The sequence below is a fragment of the Amphiura filiformis genome, chromosome 3, assembly GCF_039555335.1.
Source record: "Amphiura filiformis chromosome 3, Afil_fr2py, whole genome shotgun sequence".
Classification (NCBI taxonomy): domain Eukaryota; kingdom Metazoa; phylum Echinodermata; class Ophiuroidea; order Amphilepidida; family Amphiuridae; genus Amphiura; species Amphiura filiformis.
The window spans coordinates 39,635,986-39,649,702 of record NC_092630.1 but is presented as its reverse complement, the minus strand read 5'-3'; the positions used below and the strand labels follow the sequence as shown (position 1 = coordinate 39,649,702).

The 13,717-nt window shown below is 37.9% G+C and overlaps 1 protein-coding gene across 1 annotated transcript in view; it reads right to left on the bottom strand.

Moving 5' to 3' along the window:
* LOC140147255 (uncharacterized) overlaps nt 1–13,717 on the bottom strand; it is a 60,714-nt gene that overhangs the window by 6,157 nt on the left and 40,840 nt on the right. The window contains exons 15-18 of the mRNA XM_072169035.1: nt 11,416–11,623; nt 10,239–10,393; nt 8,598–8,826; nt 5,814–5,950 (exon numbers count right to left, since the gene is read on the bottom strand). Coding sequence (XP_072025136.1) covers nt 5,814–5,950; nt 8,598–8,826; nt 10,239–10,393; nt 11,416–11,623 — 729 coding nt within the window. The remainder of the gene's footprint in view (nt 1–5,813; nt 5,951–8,597; nt 8,827–10,238; nt 10,394–11,415; nt 11,624–13,717) is intronic.

Sequence of the window (13,717 nt, the reverse complement as noted above, 5' to 3'; positions counted from 1 at the left end):
AAATATGGGGTGTTTGGATGACAGAGCATGTGCTGGTAATGGGGTCTTTTGGTGACATGGTGAAAAAAGGGGTCTTAATAGCCTGGTCTTTGGGCGACAGAGCATGTGCTGGTAATGGGGTCTTTGGTTGACAGCGATGGTGAATTTCAGCACATCAAAGCTCCCATTGGGCGCCCCATTCCTTTTTTAAAGGAATTTTTATTACAACAAAAAGCCAGTTTAGATATGGTCAAACTAATCTGTATGACAGATTTCCAAAACTCATTCAGAAAAAACAGAGGGCTCACTTTAAAGTTTTGTTATCAGTTTTTGGCCGTTTATGCTATGGTGCATTATTATGACATATTGATGTTAAAGAATGAATGTTTTGAGCAAGTTTCATGTAAATTATTAAGGGCATCTTCAGATTTCTTTACTTTCAACTGTTGCTTAGTATTGAAGAATGGAAAGTTGAAGGTTGAAAATGACTTGCTTGTACATGTCTACAGCAATTGCAAAATGTTTAATGGATCATGTGTGCGTTTAACAGTACATGCGTTTAGTGAGAAAAGTATCAGATTTCTGTAAGAATGAAAAGTCTGCCAAATTTGGCCACTTGATGAGTATGTGACTTTGTTGACAAGTGTTGCCGGGAATAGGGGTAATTTTGGGCAATCAATTTTTGACTATTGCCTGTGCGATCGGGCAAGCTAAAAATATAATTTGTCATGGCCTGCCCATGTCCCCATTTGCATATTTAAACAAGTACATACTCAGATTCTTCAGTGAGTAATGTATTTCAGCAAGTAAATAGTATTTAACTATCATAATTCATATTTTCTTGGCTTTTCTTACACTGTCAACAGATAAATCCACCAGAAATTAAACAAGATGGCTGAAAATGTGAAGACAATTCGAATGGATGAGCTGCAGTTTGTAAGGCAGATTGGTGTGGGTAGCTTCAGTACAGTCTATGAAATGTTATGGATAACTAACACAACTAAAATTCAAGTTGCCGCCAAGAAACTTGTCACACCTGAAAACAAAGAAATTGAAATTATCTCCAAACTTGAACATCCTAATATAGTCAAACTTTTAGGAGTTGTAGATGAAGGAATTACCTACCTTTTAATTCTAGAGTATTGTGAGGGTGGTTCGTTACGTAATTATTTAAACAAAGGCAAGCCCATGTCTAAAAAACAGTTTTATGATTGGGCTAAACAAGCTGCTATTCCTTTAGGGTACCTTAAAGAACAACAGGTCGTGCACAAAGACGTGAAATCGCCGAACTACTTGATCACAAGAGAAAACAATCTGAAACTTTGTGATTTTGGCTTGGCTAAGGTAATTGACGGAACTGTGAGTGATCATACTGGAACAGCGTCATATCCGTGGATGGCACCGGAGCTTCTCGAGAAACAGATGCTATCTCCGACGTATGATATCCACTCATATGGTGTGGTAGTATGGGAACTTTGGACAGGGAGTTATCCTTATGAAGGATTAGGATGTCTCAGCATCATTGTGAAAGTGTGCAAGGATAATGAGAGGCTGCCTATTCCATCTGACTGTCCACAAGCGTTGGCAGATTTGATCGCAGAATGCTGGAATGAAAACTGGAAGAAACGACCTACTATTGAACATATCCTTTCAGTGGTAAGTAACTTTAGTAGGAAGAGGGGTTCCCATCCACCCCATTGATATAATTTATTTTTATAACTTATCTTTTGTAATCCGCAATGTGTCTAGCAAACAAATGTTCCAAGTGGTCCATTTTGACTCCTCTAAATAACCCCAGATTAAATAAAACATGCTCCAGTTTCATTCAAACACATATTAAATTATCTGTCTGGTCGTACAGATTACTAAAATATAAAATTTGTAAGCGTACAGCCTGTGGTTGTGAAGAAATGTGCAAAAAGGTTGAAGGTCAAATCCCAAGTTGTACAGGAGATCAAACATTTAAGTTGCTCCATTTTTAAAAAAGTTGGACCAACTAATTGTTTACCTAGCTTTAAGGAGTCCAAAACAAGAATAGGCCCCACTATCTGTCATGATCTAACTCCATGAATCTACGAGGGGGTGTCAAAAAAGTTTTTGAAATGAAGGGGTTATATAGATGACATTTTGTCAGTGTAATCATTATGATCCAAGCGCCACCTGTAAAAAAAGTAAACATACTTATGACACCATTTTTGGACAATAATGTACATAAGGATCAGTGATTACACTGACAAAATTCCATTGCTATAGCTCCTTCACTTCTGGGGGATTTCAAAACTTTTTGATACCCCCTCATAGACAAACAAATCTTTCAATTCAGGATTTGTTTAATTACCATCATAACGATAAGAAGATTGTTCTGGGGGATTTCAAAACTTTTTGATACCCCCTCATAGACAAACAAATCTTTCAATTCAGGATTTGTTTAATTATCATCATAACGATAAGAAGATTGTTATGTATATGACTATACAACTCTCACCTAAGATTACCCCATTCTCTTCTACATCTACAACTTCAGCTAGAAAATGCAGAAGAGGAAGATGTACAAGAAACTACAGACACAAAGACAACCGAAGAACCCATACCAGCAGTGGCTGAAGAAACCGTACCACCCATTACTGAAGAAACTGTACCACCCATTACTGAAGAAACCGTACTACCCATTACTGAAGAAACCGTACTACCCATTACTGAAGAAACCGTACCACCAATGGCTGAAACTAATAAAGAAGCTGCACTAAGACTCTTTGTAAGTGGGCCCTGGGCATTTGTATCTCAATTTGGTAAAAGGACATGTCGTATACGTCATATTGCAAAGAATCCTAATGGAGATATCGCAGTAATAGATCATACTAAATATTTCACTATATTCAGTAGTTCAGGTGTTCGTAAATTCCGTACTAACTATGAACCAAACAAATGGCACACAACGCTGCCTCGTCAAGTCATAGCAAGTTCAAATGGTAGATTTTATTTTGTTACCAATCTAACAGAGTTCATACAAGTGTATACTAAAGAAGCTAAATTTGTACGTCAGTGGGAGTCCCGATATCCTTGGAAGTTATTACTACCAGCTCCATACATGTGGGGTATAGCCATGGACAGCACAGGTGTGCTACTACTAGGGGATATAAATTCTATGTATATAAATAAACACACACAAGATGGAGTATACATAGCGAGCATTAAGATTAGAATACAGCCTCGATATCTTGCAACAACCCCGCATGATACGATCATTGTAGCAGACTGGTATGAACCACCACAGATAGTCAGCAACACAGGAGTGGTGTTACATACTTTTGCACACCCTAGACATGAACCACATTGGAACCCACAAGGAGTATGGTGCTATGAGGACATCATACTTATTGCTGACACAGATGAGAATGAGAATAGTGAAATCAGTTGTTATTCTCTGTCTGGCAGATATCAGGGCTGTCTTCCAATCCTTAATGCATCACCCGTTTGTGTGTCACATACAGAGCATGGTCCCATGTTGATTGTAGGATCAGAGTGCAATGGTTGTAGTCAATACTTATTGGAAAAACGCATATTTGCATTTAGGTATCTGATGATGTACTATGCCTTTGACTTTTGCTGAATCTATACAGGGTTTATCAAAATGATTGGTACCTATCAATATCTAGTGAACATGGCCAAGACTGCCACATCAAAATGCATCACCCCAGGCGGTGATGGAAGCGATATCGCCAATTTTGAGGTCGCCATTGGATTAACACATAATCATGAAATCTTCACAAACAATTCTAAATTTGTTATGTCGTGTCAAAGCAAAATTATCTTACTCTAAAACCGTGGGTACGACCGTGTACCACACTGCAAGTATGTTAATTTTCCATTTGTAATTGCTAACCGTGTATTTTGAATGGGGCTGTCAGCCCTGTATCTTCGCCAGCCTCGTACGTCACGTGTTGCGCTTCCTATGCCGCCTGCATCACCCGGATGCATCACAACAGCCCCCTCATTTGTATATTTATGCCATAAAAGGTAATTATAAACAATAAGTTTTAGTCATTTCAAGAGGATTTGGAAGAAGCAGATGTTTTATTAAACAACAAAGCTAATGGGTACCAATCATTTTGATACACCCTGTGTGGGATGCGCTCCATGTACAATACTTACTTTTTGAGTATTGAGCAGCAAAATTTAACACTATAGACCACTTGACATGTGACATCATTGCCTGGCAGTATGCGCACAAATTATGGCAATTTCCATTGTTCTTTGCCCTGCAGTGTGCGTACAAAATCGCCCACCACATTTTATACAGTAAAAGAAAGCCATTAAACAGTGTAGCGGTTCGTTCAAGCATATTGATAGACCAGTCCCTCGCCTTTGTTGATAAACATCAATGTCATGTGGTCTATAGCTTTTTCAAAAGCATTATCATTTTTCACAGTTGATAACTGTACAACTCCTGAATGAAGTTGCTTGTCACATGAGCCACATTGACCAATTATAATTTACAATGATAACAAGCTAAATTTTCATCCCACATGATTAGTCTAAATGCAAAATGCTACAAGTGATGTTGTGCATTTGATAAGCAATTGCCCATCATTTTTCAAAAGTGACTCATCCCAAAAGCAAAGTAATCAAGAGTAAATGCGGCTTTGTTTGCATCCCTTGGACTCACACACCCAATTTAGGAAACCAATAACTAGTTGAGTACAATCATGTTCAACATAATTCCTCCTCAGACCAAACCAGGAGATTCTCAACCAGAACTTTATCAAGGTAGTGATCACAGCATGTATTATATTCCCATACTTTCATAGTAGTTGTCTGTTTCACATATTCATGAGGACCAATTACTATTCTTACATGCATACATTATGCCTTTAGTCCACTTGGTTTCCTTGAGGCAGTGATGTCAGTGCATGCTCCAGTGGGGCAGCCCTCGAATTAACCCACGGCACCCACAGCATTTTGCCGTGGGTGCCCATCCCCACTGCCATAATGCCCTCAAAATATGTCCTTTACCCAAGGCAGTCACTTGTCGTGCCCTCTAATGAAGTTGCTGCCGGTACCCGGCCCAGCCCTGCCCCTTCATAATAAAATCATCTATCTATGTTTGTGTGTGTTTTTTTCACTTTTGAGAAATTGCCTTGGCGCCTTCTCAAATTTTCAACAGTTGCCATGATGCCCTCTTGAAATATTACAAACTGCCGTGCTGCCTTGCCTTTTGAGTGAAAATCCAAGGCAATTAACAACTTGCCCTAAAAAAGTTGCTGTGCCCCTTCAGATCCTTAATTCGAGGCCTGCAGTGGGGACAGCATAAAATCATTTATGTTGACTCAAAGAACTGACATGTTTACACACACGTTCAAAGACAGATTACCTGTACACATGTGAAGTAACTGCAACAAAGTACTGACCCCGGGTACTGACACTAGGCACTCCCATGCATTTACTCACAATATATCAAGATTGAAGTTTGATTGAGAAACTAATGGAAACAGTGCGAGTTTCATGGAACAATACTAATAGACCTTTTCATATCAAAGTTTTCGAAGTGATGACCCAGTTTTTAAAAATGGATCATCATACCCAGTTCTTGGGCATGCACTTACGCCAGTTGTGTGTTGTGTCAATGCACACAGTTGAGGAGCGTTTATGTGTATTTACGTGGGCGTGTAAAGATGCTCGTGTCCATGTGAACATTTCCGATGGCTCCTGAAAAGGTCTATTAGGCTAAGGGTTGGGTTAGGAAATTAAGATTACGAATTTACGAATAGGTTTAGAATATGAATGAAGGTTGGTGTTAGGATCAGGTTTGGCAAAAACTTTTGCACTGTACTCACCACAGCACCTTTAAGCCAGTTAGCAACATACGGTCCATCTCCGCTGAATGCTGTTATACAGGTTAATGTCACATTGGTACCACGCATCCCTACTGTAGACTGGGGATGTTTAATAAGGACAGGTTGGATGGATTCACCTACAAATGTAATGTAAATCAAAAGAACAATCAATTGGGATTCATGTAAGAGATGGGGATTTACAATTGTTACATGATCTACTCCATGAGACACAAAGGAGGCATTTTTTAATTTGATATTGAATTATTACCTTTAGGCTATCATATACTGAAAACACCAAAGGGATGTCTATTTTCTTATGTATTTTTATTGTTTTTACTCCATATTTTTGCCTTATCTCAATTTCAAATTTGCTGCCTTTGGCCCCCATGGACCAGATCGTGTTACAAGGTACAAGGAAGCAAGATTACATTTGCAGTACATTGTAAACAAAATTTAGAGGCCTGTGCAGAAACCTCCAAACATAGGTGTGTGTGTGGGGGAGGGGGGTGAGTAGCAGAAATGTGCACCAAACAAGAATTTTGCATGATTTGATAGAAAATTGGAGGCTGAAGCCCACAAATCCACTCCATCTGGTCACCCCACTGAAATTAACTTGTATTGTGGCTGATCAAAAGAAGGGTGTTGGGAGGGTTCAGAATTGGACAAGAATTTTCCCTCTGCATTGGGATAAATGATAGGTCTATAAGTTTAAATAATTTCAATGTCTCAGATAAGTCTAAATTTATGACCTACATTTTATGAATGTGTAAAAACAAACCTTTTGTACATTTGTTTGTATCATACTTTGTTGTAAATGGAAAAGATATCAATATATCACAGTAACTATAAAATAAAAGTGCAATAATAGTCCAGTCTTCCCTGGTTTCCTGTTTCAAAGTTTGGTGCAATATGATGTAGGTAGAAATGTAATTGATCACTTAATATAAAATACTATACCATTTTTCACTCTGATGTGGCAGTGATGTCAGTGTGCCTTTTATTGGGTGCAGCCTCAAATCACTAGCGCTTGCTCAAAGTGCTGGTGTACACAAGCACATGCATAAAGACACTGCATAAATGTGCAAGTGAAACAGCTCCTCCAACATGTTGACGTCACTGACACATCAGGGTGAGAAATGGTACAATTTATTTATACTATGTATGAATTTGTTTAGAAGTTTACATATGTGACCCAAAGGTTGGTAACCACCAAACTCACCATGGTTTTGTTCATGAAACATATTTCAAGCCCAAAATTTCACTGGGGTTATGAGAAATTATTGAGCTTTCAACTGATACCAAAATCTCCATTTTGATGATGTAATGTGAGGGGGAGGGGAGGCTGTCAATCAGGTCACATATCTGTGTGTAGTTTATTTTCTATTAAAAACAAAAGGTTTACATTTTTTTGTGTGTATACATGCAAAGTTTAAAAGAGGCTTAATAAACCTGGAATAATTACAGTGTCACATAATTCGTCGTTGGGTAGGAAAGACCTCCTTTGTGCTTGTGGCCCCTGAACAAAACTGCCAACAGGTTACGTAAAAGGCTTTGCTTTACACATGTTCAGGGGCCAATGACACATAGGAGGTTTTTCCTGCCCAATGACAAATTGACAATTCAAAGTTCAATCCAAGCAGCACACTTCAATAATTTATCAATTTATTATTAACTACAATATTGATTAATATTTAACAGTATGTGTCTTTTTTCTACTTGGTGAAATACCTACATTTTCTAAAAAGGTGTAAAAGGACAAGGTCATGCCAGAGCAATGGTCAATTACTGTACTACAACTTTCTTGTCGGTCTTGTTTCTTAATTTCTGAAATTTTGACACTACTAGTATATAAATCATTACAGAAAGTATTTTAGTTTTAATTATTAATTGAAGTCCTATACTTTGTCTACTTTCTTTAACATGCAAAATATAGACCAGACAGGTCAACTACATCCCTATTAATGTTGGTTTACTTTTTGGCGTAGTGGTAAAAGCCTAACAATTTGCACCGATTGCAAGCTGATCAAACTTTAGCCCTATGCATGTGACTCACTGAATTAAACCTGGAGAATTTGGACTCCCCCATGTTTAAGTGTTGCATATGGAAGGGAAAATAGAGTACATTTGGGTTGTTCATCATGCGCCTGTTCATCATGTTCATCATTATTCTTGGTATGTTGTTTACATGCTGTGATGATTAAGTTTACTAATACTGATTGCATACTTTCTGCCTCTTGCCGCTGGGCGTAGAGACGCTTCATCATACCGCTTGCACTTTTCTGCAAGCGGAACGACACATCACTGAGCAGCAGCGGCATGACTCTGAAAGCCAATGTTGTCGCTTAGCAGCGCTCTGTGCTCATTGGCCACACATCGTATCCTGTTCTTATACGACAGTGCGGCACCACTCCCAAGTTAACCTGAATTCAACTTCTAGCGATCTGCTGCTTTGGGCAGAGCGGTGGAGTCATCAATATATCGGCTTGCCGTTGGTCACCACTAGCATTTCTGGTACAAATGCGCAGTGAAGCAAAATCGTTGTCAGAGCAGCAAGCAGCAGGAAAGTATGAAAACATTATAAGCCCTCTGTGCATATCTTTGTAATACTCATGCCTTAACCTACTAATTATCATTCAATTTCAGGCCATTGCCAGAAAATGTCTGAAGTACACTTTTTAAGTCCCCACACTGACAATCCAATATGGCAGACTTTTTTTCTGGTCAAAGTTCTTTGATACGGCTATATAAAGTCCCTATTCCCTGTGTACAAGTTCTTTTTCTTACCATAAACCCTCACTTCAGCCTTGTCAGACACCTCTTGCTCTACCTGGTTAGTCACTATACACTGATAATTGCCATGGTCTTCTGGTTGGATGTTCTTCAAATGTAACAGAGTTGTTAGCTCTTGCACATATTTCTCATCTGGGTCGGGGTTCCGCTCATGGACGATCCATTCTATTTGGAAATTGTCAGTTTCCAACTGGGCTAACATCTCTCGATGTGTGTAAAGTGCCTGTGACAAAAAAACAGTGTTGTTTCAATCATAATCATGTCCTTTGTTGAATAAGTTCATCAGGTGTGTTGATTAAGTAAACAAAAAGACATTTTAGCATGACAAAATCAAGTGAATTTTTACTCACTACAATATTTCGTCCCTCACATCGGAGGACTTCATCAGGTATGACTGATATGGCCTGGTCATCTGATCCACTTTCCCAGGAGATGGGTTTCCGGTGATGTTTAGATCTGCTTTTAAAGACTGCAAATGAGTCTAAACATCACAGGAAACCCATCTCCCGGGAAAGTGGATCAGATGACCATATCATGTCCATTACTCGCCTTTTCAGTGAATAGACCTATAGGAAAGGTTTCCTCTCTAAACTTTTCTGTGAACAATAATTGCTAATTGACTTGAACACCTTTCTCTATGACTAAGACCATCCTGGTCACCCCTGGAAATCCCAACATGTATGAGACCATACTGAATATGCATGCACCTTATGCACTTTGTGTGGAACATGGTTCAATTTTATCAAAATTTGCAATTATGTGAGTGTGCCAAATTCCAAAAGTTAACGGCACAATAACGGTAACCATAATTATATGAAACACCGTAAAAACTTGATAGTTAGCATATGTGCTTACTATCAAGCGCTTTTGAAAACATGAAATAATACCAAAGTCCGGCATTTTACCAACTGAGCTAATGGGCTTGAGACACACATTTGCAGGTTTTGCTTGTTCGTATATAACTATGTGTATCAATGATTTGCTCAAAACCCTTTACACTTTTAAGGAAGGGGCACTTCATGTTTGCATGTTTTAAAAGTGCTCGATAGTAACCACATGCTAACTATTGAGTTTTTACGGTAGTAGAATACTCTTATAAGTTTTAGCATACTGATTAATTTCTCTCTTCTCTTTTGTTGCCCCTTTATTAAAAATAAAATTGACCTGAATAAAATGCTTCCTCCCACTGCAAACAGTTGAGATCAAACCCAACCTGAATCATAACAAAAGGAAGACCAGAGTATCATAGGAAAAAGCAGTCAGGATGGTCATGGATAAGTGGATCTTGGGCTTCTAGACTGGCAGTCACAGTGTACCCAAATTCCTTCAAACAAACAAATGAGTGTATTGCAAACAAATAGATACAGTTCAGAGGTTAATCCATCTCCTTTATTATTCAATACACATATTGTATTGTCGGAATGAATTTCGGTTAAATTGACTTCTTTAATTGGCAAATTTGCTCTGATGCTCATTTATGGCACTGCTGGGAAATGAACCTGGGCCACATTTGTGATTGGCAATTGCTTTGACTACTGACTACTATGTGCGTCCTTGAAGAAAAAAATGCAACACTGGACAGTAAAATATATAAACAATTTAAACTTCATTGAAGTTTGAGTTTAAATTTCTTACCTGTCCATCTTTCAACCAATTCAAGAAGTAATATTCATGGTCAGGATTAGGAGTATATACTGCATCACATCTCAAGGTGATATTCTGAGTAACCATGGCAACAGCTGGTTTAGGATGAGTAACTATGAAAGGCACATCATATGGGTCATCATCTGCTGGAAGAGAAAACAAGCATGATAAAGTTAACTTTAGGGACCATTCACAAACACTTATAAGTGGGGAAGGGAGGGCTGATGCAAACAGGGGGCCCTGAAATTTGTTATCCCTTTGAAGGGGGTTTTCTCTTAGAATATGAGTTCACGCTATTTTCTATGGGGTTGACATACATTTTTCATGGCCAAAAGGGGGGCACAGAAAATAATTTAAGGTCCAAAATGGGGTCCTGAAAAAATGTGTGAATTTTCTTTTTACATCAGCCCCAACAAGTGTTTGTGAACAGTCCTTTGTACTTTATGTCCTCCCATAGAACTGCATGTTAAATGACCAAAATAACTAGTGGGATTTCTTTCACTTTACCTCGTTATTTCAGCTTAAAATGGACAGCAACCCTTCCCAGCAGTTATTACTAATATTATTTCAACATTTTGAATAAAGAATAACAAAATTAAAATTTGACGAAAATCGTACATTAAGGCTTTAACAAATGAGTTTAACAATTTATTTTGCAAGGATGATATATCTTTGGTTGTAGGTATGCAAATGAAATGGGCTAAAAAGCTTTAAGTTACAAATAATTAGATCGAAGGTTTTCCAATGTTATACCATACAAATACAGCAAATGGATCCTAGTAAATGTATTCTACTATTTTCTTTCAAAGGTGTCATTTTTGTGACCAAACTGTACTATAGGGAGCAACGTGGCATACTGGTTAAGGTCTAGTCTTTGGTGCGAGAGGTCCCGGGTTCAATTCCCCACAGAAAAAAAATCTCCGCTCTCCCTGTGGCTCACCTGGTAATGGTGGGGCAGATAACCCATGATAAAAAACCCTGTTACAGTTGTTTCCGATCAGGGTAATAAGCCTGATTGTTGGCTACACTTGCCTGTCCTGTAAAAAATTATGGCCCAACCTGCTATCTACGGCAACCCCCTTCACCAGGTCACTTGTGCCTGGCCAAAGTTTCGTCAGCATTATCTTTCAACTGTTAATGCCTAGATTAAAAAAAGATCTATATTTACCCAGGATATAGAAAAGTGCCTCCTTTGAGAACAGTTGTCCATAGTTGTTTGTTACTGCACATTGGTACAGGCCCTCATCATCCCATTGTGCATCTGTGATGTGTAGTGTTGATGTAATCTTTCTCATGTATCCAACCTCACGATCAATCTCAATAACCTCGATGACTGGACCACTTGTCTCATGTGATGCTCGAGGCTTCAGCGGACCCTAAGAATGACATAACATGAAGTTTTGAAATCATTTAGGTAAAATTCTGTTGAAATCAATCAGTAATGGGCATTCTATTGTATGCGGTCATGTGGGAGCACGTGTGGATGAGTGGATAAGGCGCACGACTCATAATACATAGGTTGTGAGTTCGAGCCCGCTCGTACCAACGTGTTGTGTCCTTGTGGTTTTTTTTTAAAATATTGTTATGGCAAAAGCATTATGCAGTAGAGTATATAAAAACACAATTCTAAACAAAAGCTATACTCCAAATGGCTTCTTCTAAATCTAAACACCATGGAATTCACCATATCACGTCCAAGCTCACATTGGGTGCCCCATTCCTTTTTTAAAGGAATTTTTATTTTTGCATGTCAGCTAGGTAAGATTTCTCACTGTGGTCTTTGATTTGTAGGTATTCAAGTTGAAAAGTTCACTGCCCACTTCAAACTGATAAGGACATAACACAAGAAATATTTGTATTTGCAGGCAGGATGAACTTTGACTTTTCTAATAATGGTAAAACAAACAAATCTTGATTTGGTATTTTCCTATTTTGAATGAAAGTAAACATATACCTGTTATTTGGTTCTATGTAAAACAGATCAATTTTATTTTGATATTGTATGGTTTTTGGTAAAGTTATTTGTTGTAAAACATGGCCCCAGGAAGACCAGTTCAAAGGCTGATCTTGGCCTTTCTGTGCATGAATAAAATTGAATTGAATTGAATCATTCAGATGAAAATACATTTGGGGAAAATGAAGTAAGAAAAATACAAATAGATCTATTTGTTTTGTTCCAAACCTGAATGGTTTAAGGTTATACGAGGTATTAATGGTCGAAGCAGCCATAAAAATCGATTTTCATTATCTGAATCAATATATTATTAAAAATAACACTTTAGTGTTTTGCAAAAGTACATTCTACAAATCATATACTTTGAAAACCTGCTTAATTTATTACTGTTAATGAGTTATGTACGTTTTACAAAAGTGTTGTTGTTTCAGCCCTCTTTACAACATAACTCAAGAACCACATGACCTAGAAAAATATACCTGTGATATTTGAATTCTTCTACACGCTCGCTATGAATTGAGCAATGCCATTTTTGCTGAAGCTCACTACTATTCGCCAGATGCTGTGAACTACATTTTGTTGTTGCTGCTTCGACCAACAATACATCGTATTACCTTAACAGTCCACACTTGCTGATTGGGCAGGCAATCTTGTAAACCACCATTTCAAAATGGTTGATATTTTACTCTCTGGCAAATTTAACTATACTTCAATGAGACTTTTTCCACAGAGAAAAAAAATTTCACTGGGCATTTGGGAAATTTATATAATACATTTAACTGTTTACAAGTGGATAATTATACGTAGTGACTAGTGGTAGATAAAATAATTGAAGAGTTTTACTTCAACACTACACTATTTTTTGCTCACCTGGAATGTTTTCACTTGGTCAACTAGCATCTTTGGCAGATGGTGATGCTGTGATGATATCTTGTCTACAATCGGGATAGTCCTTTCTGATGACATTATATGATTGACAAGATGATGTCATCAGAAAGGACTATTCCGATTGTAGACAAGATAGCTTCACAGCATCACCATCTGCCAAAGATGCTAGTTGACCAAGTGAAAACATTCACGGTGAGCAAAAAAAAGTGTAAACTCTTTCATTAGTTTAATTGTGTTTACAATATGTAAAGTACTTTAAATTCTTATAAACAGATGAAACAGACTCTGCATAAAAACACATGCAAATGTATGTTTACTTAAAAGAAAAATATAAAATAGCAGACAACTTGCTGCTGTTTCAGAATATTTTACTTGTCCAAATAATTTGCCAGGACTGAATGCATTCTGGAAAAATCATAAGGATCTGGGCACACATGTGTTGCTGGTTACAGAGGCTATACCCAAGGAAGATATCTTACACTTCCCACAATACATTTCTTTCATGCACTGTTTTTCTATTCAGTGCAGCATGGGTTGATAATGACAAGAAATACCTAAACTGCAAGATCTGGATGACCTCTGTTAACCAAGGTATTTGTTTTATAAATGCCTCCTTTGGCCTCCATGA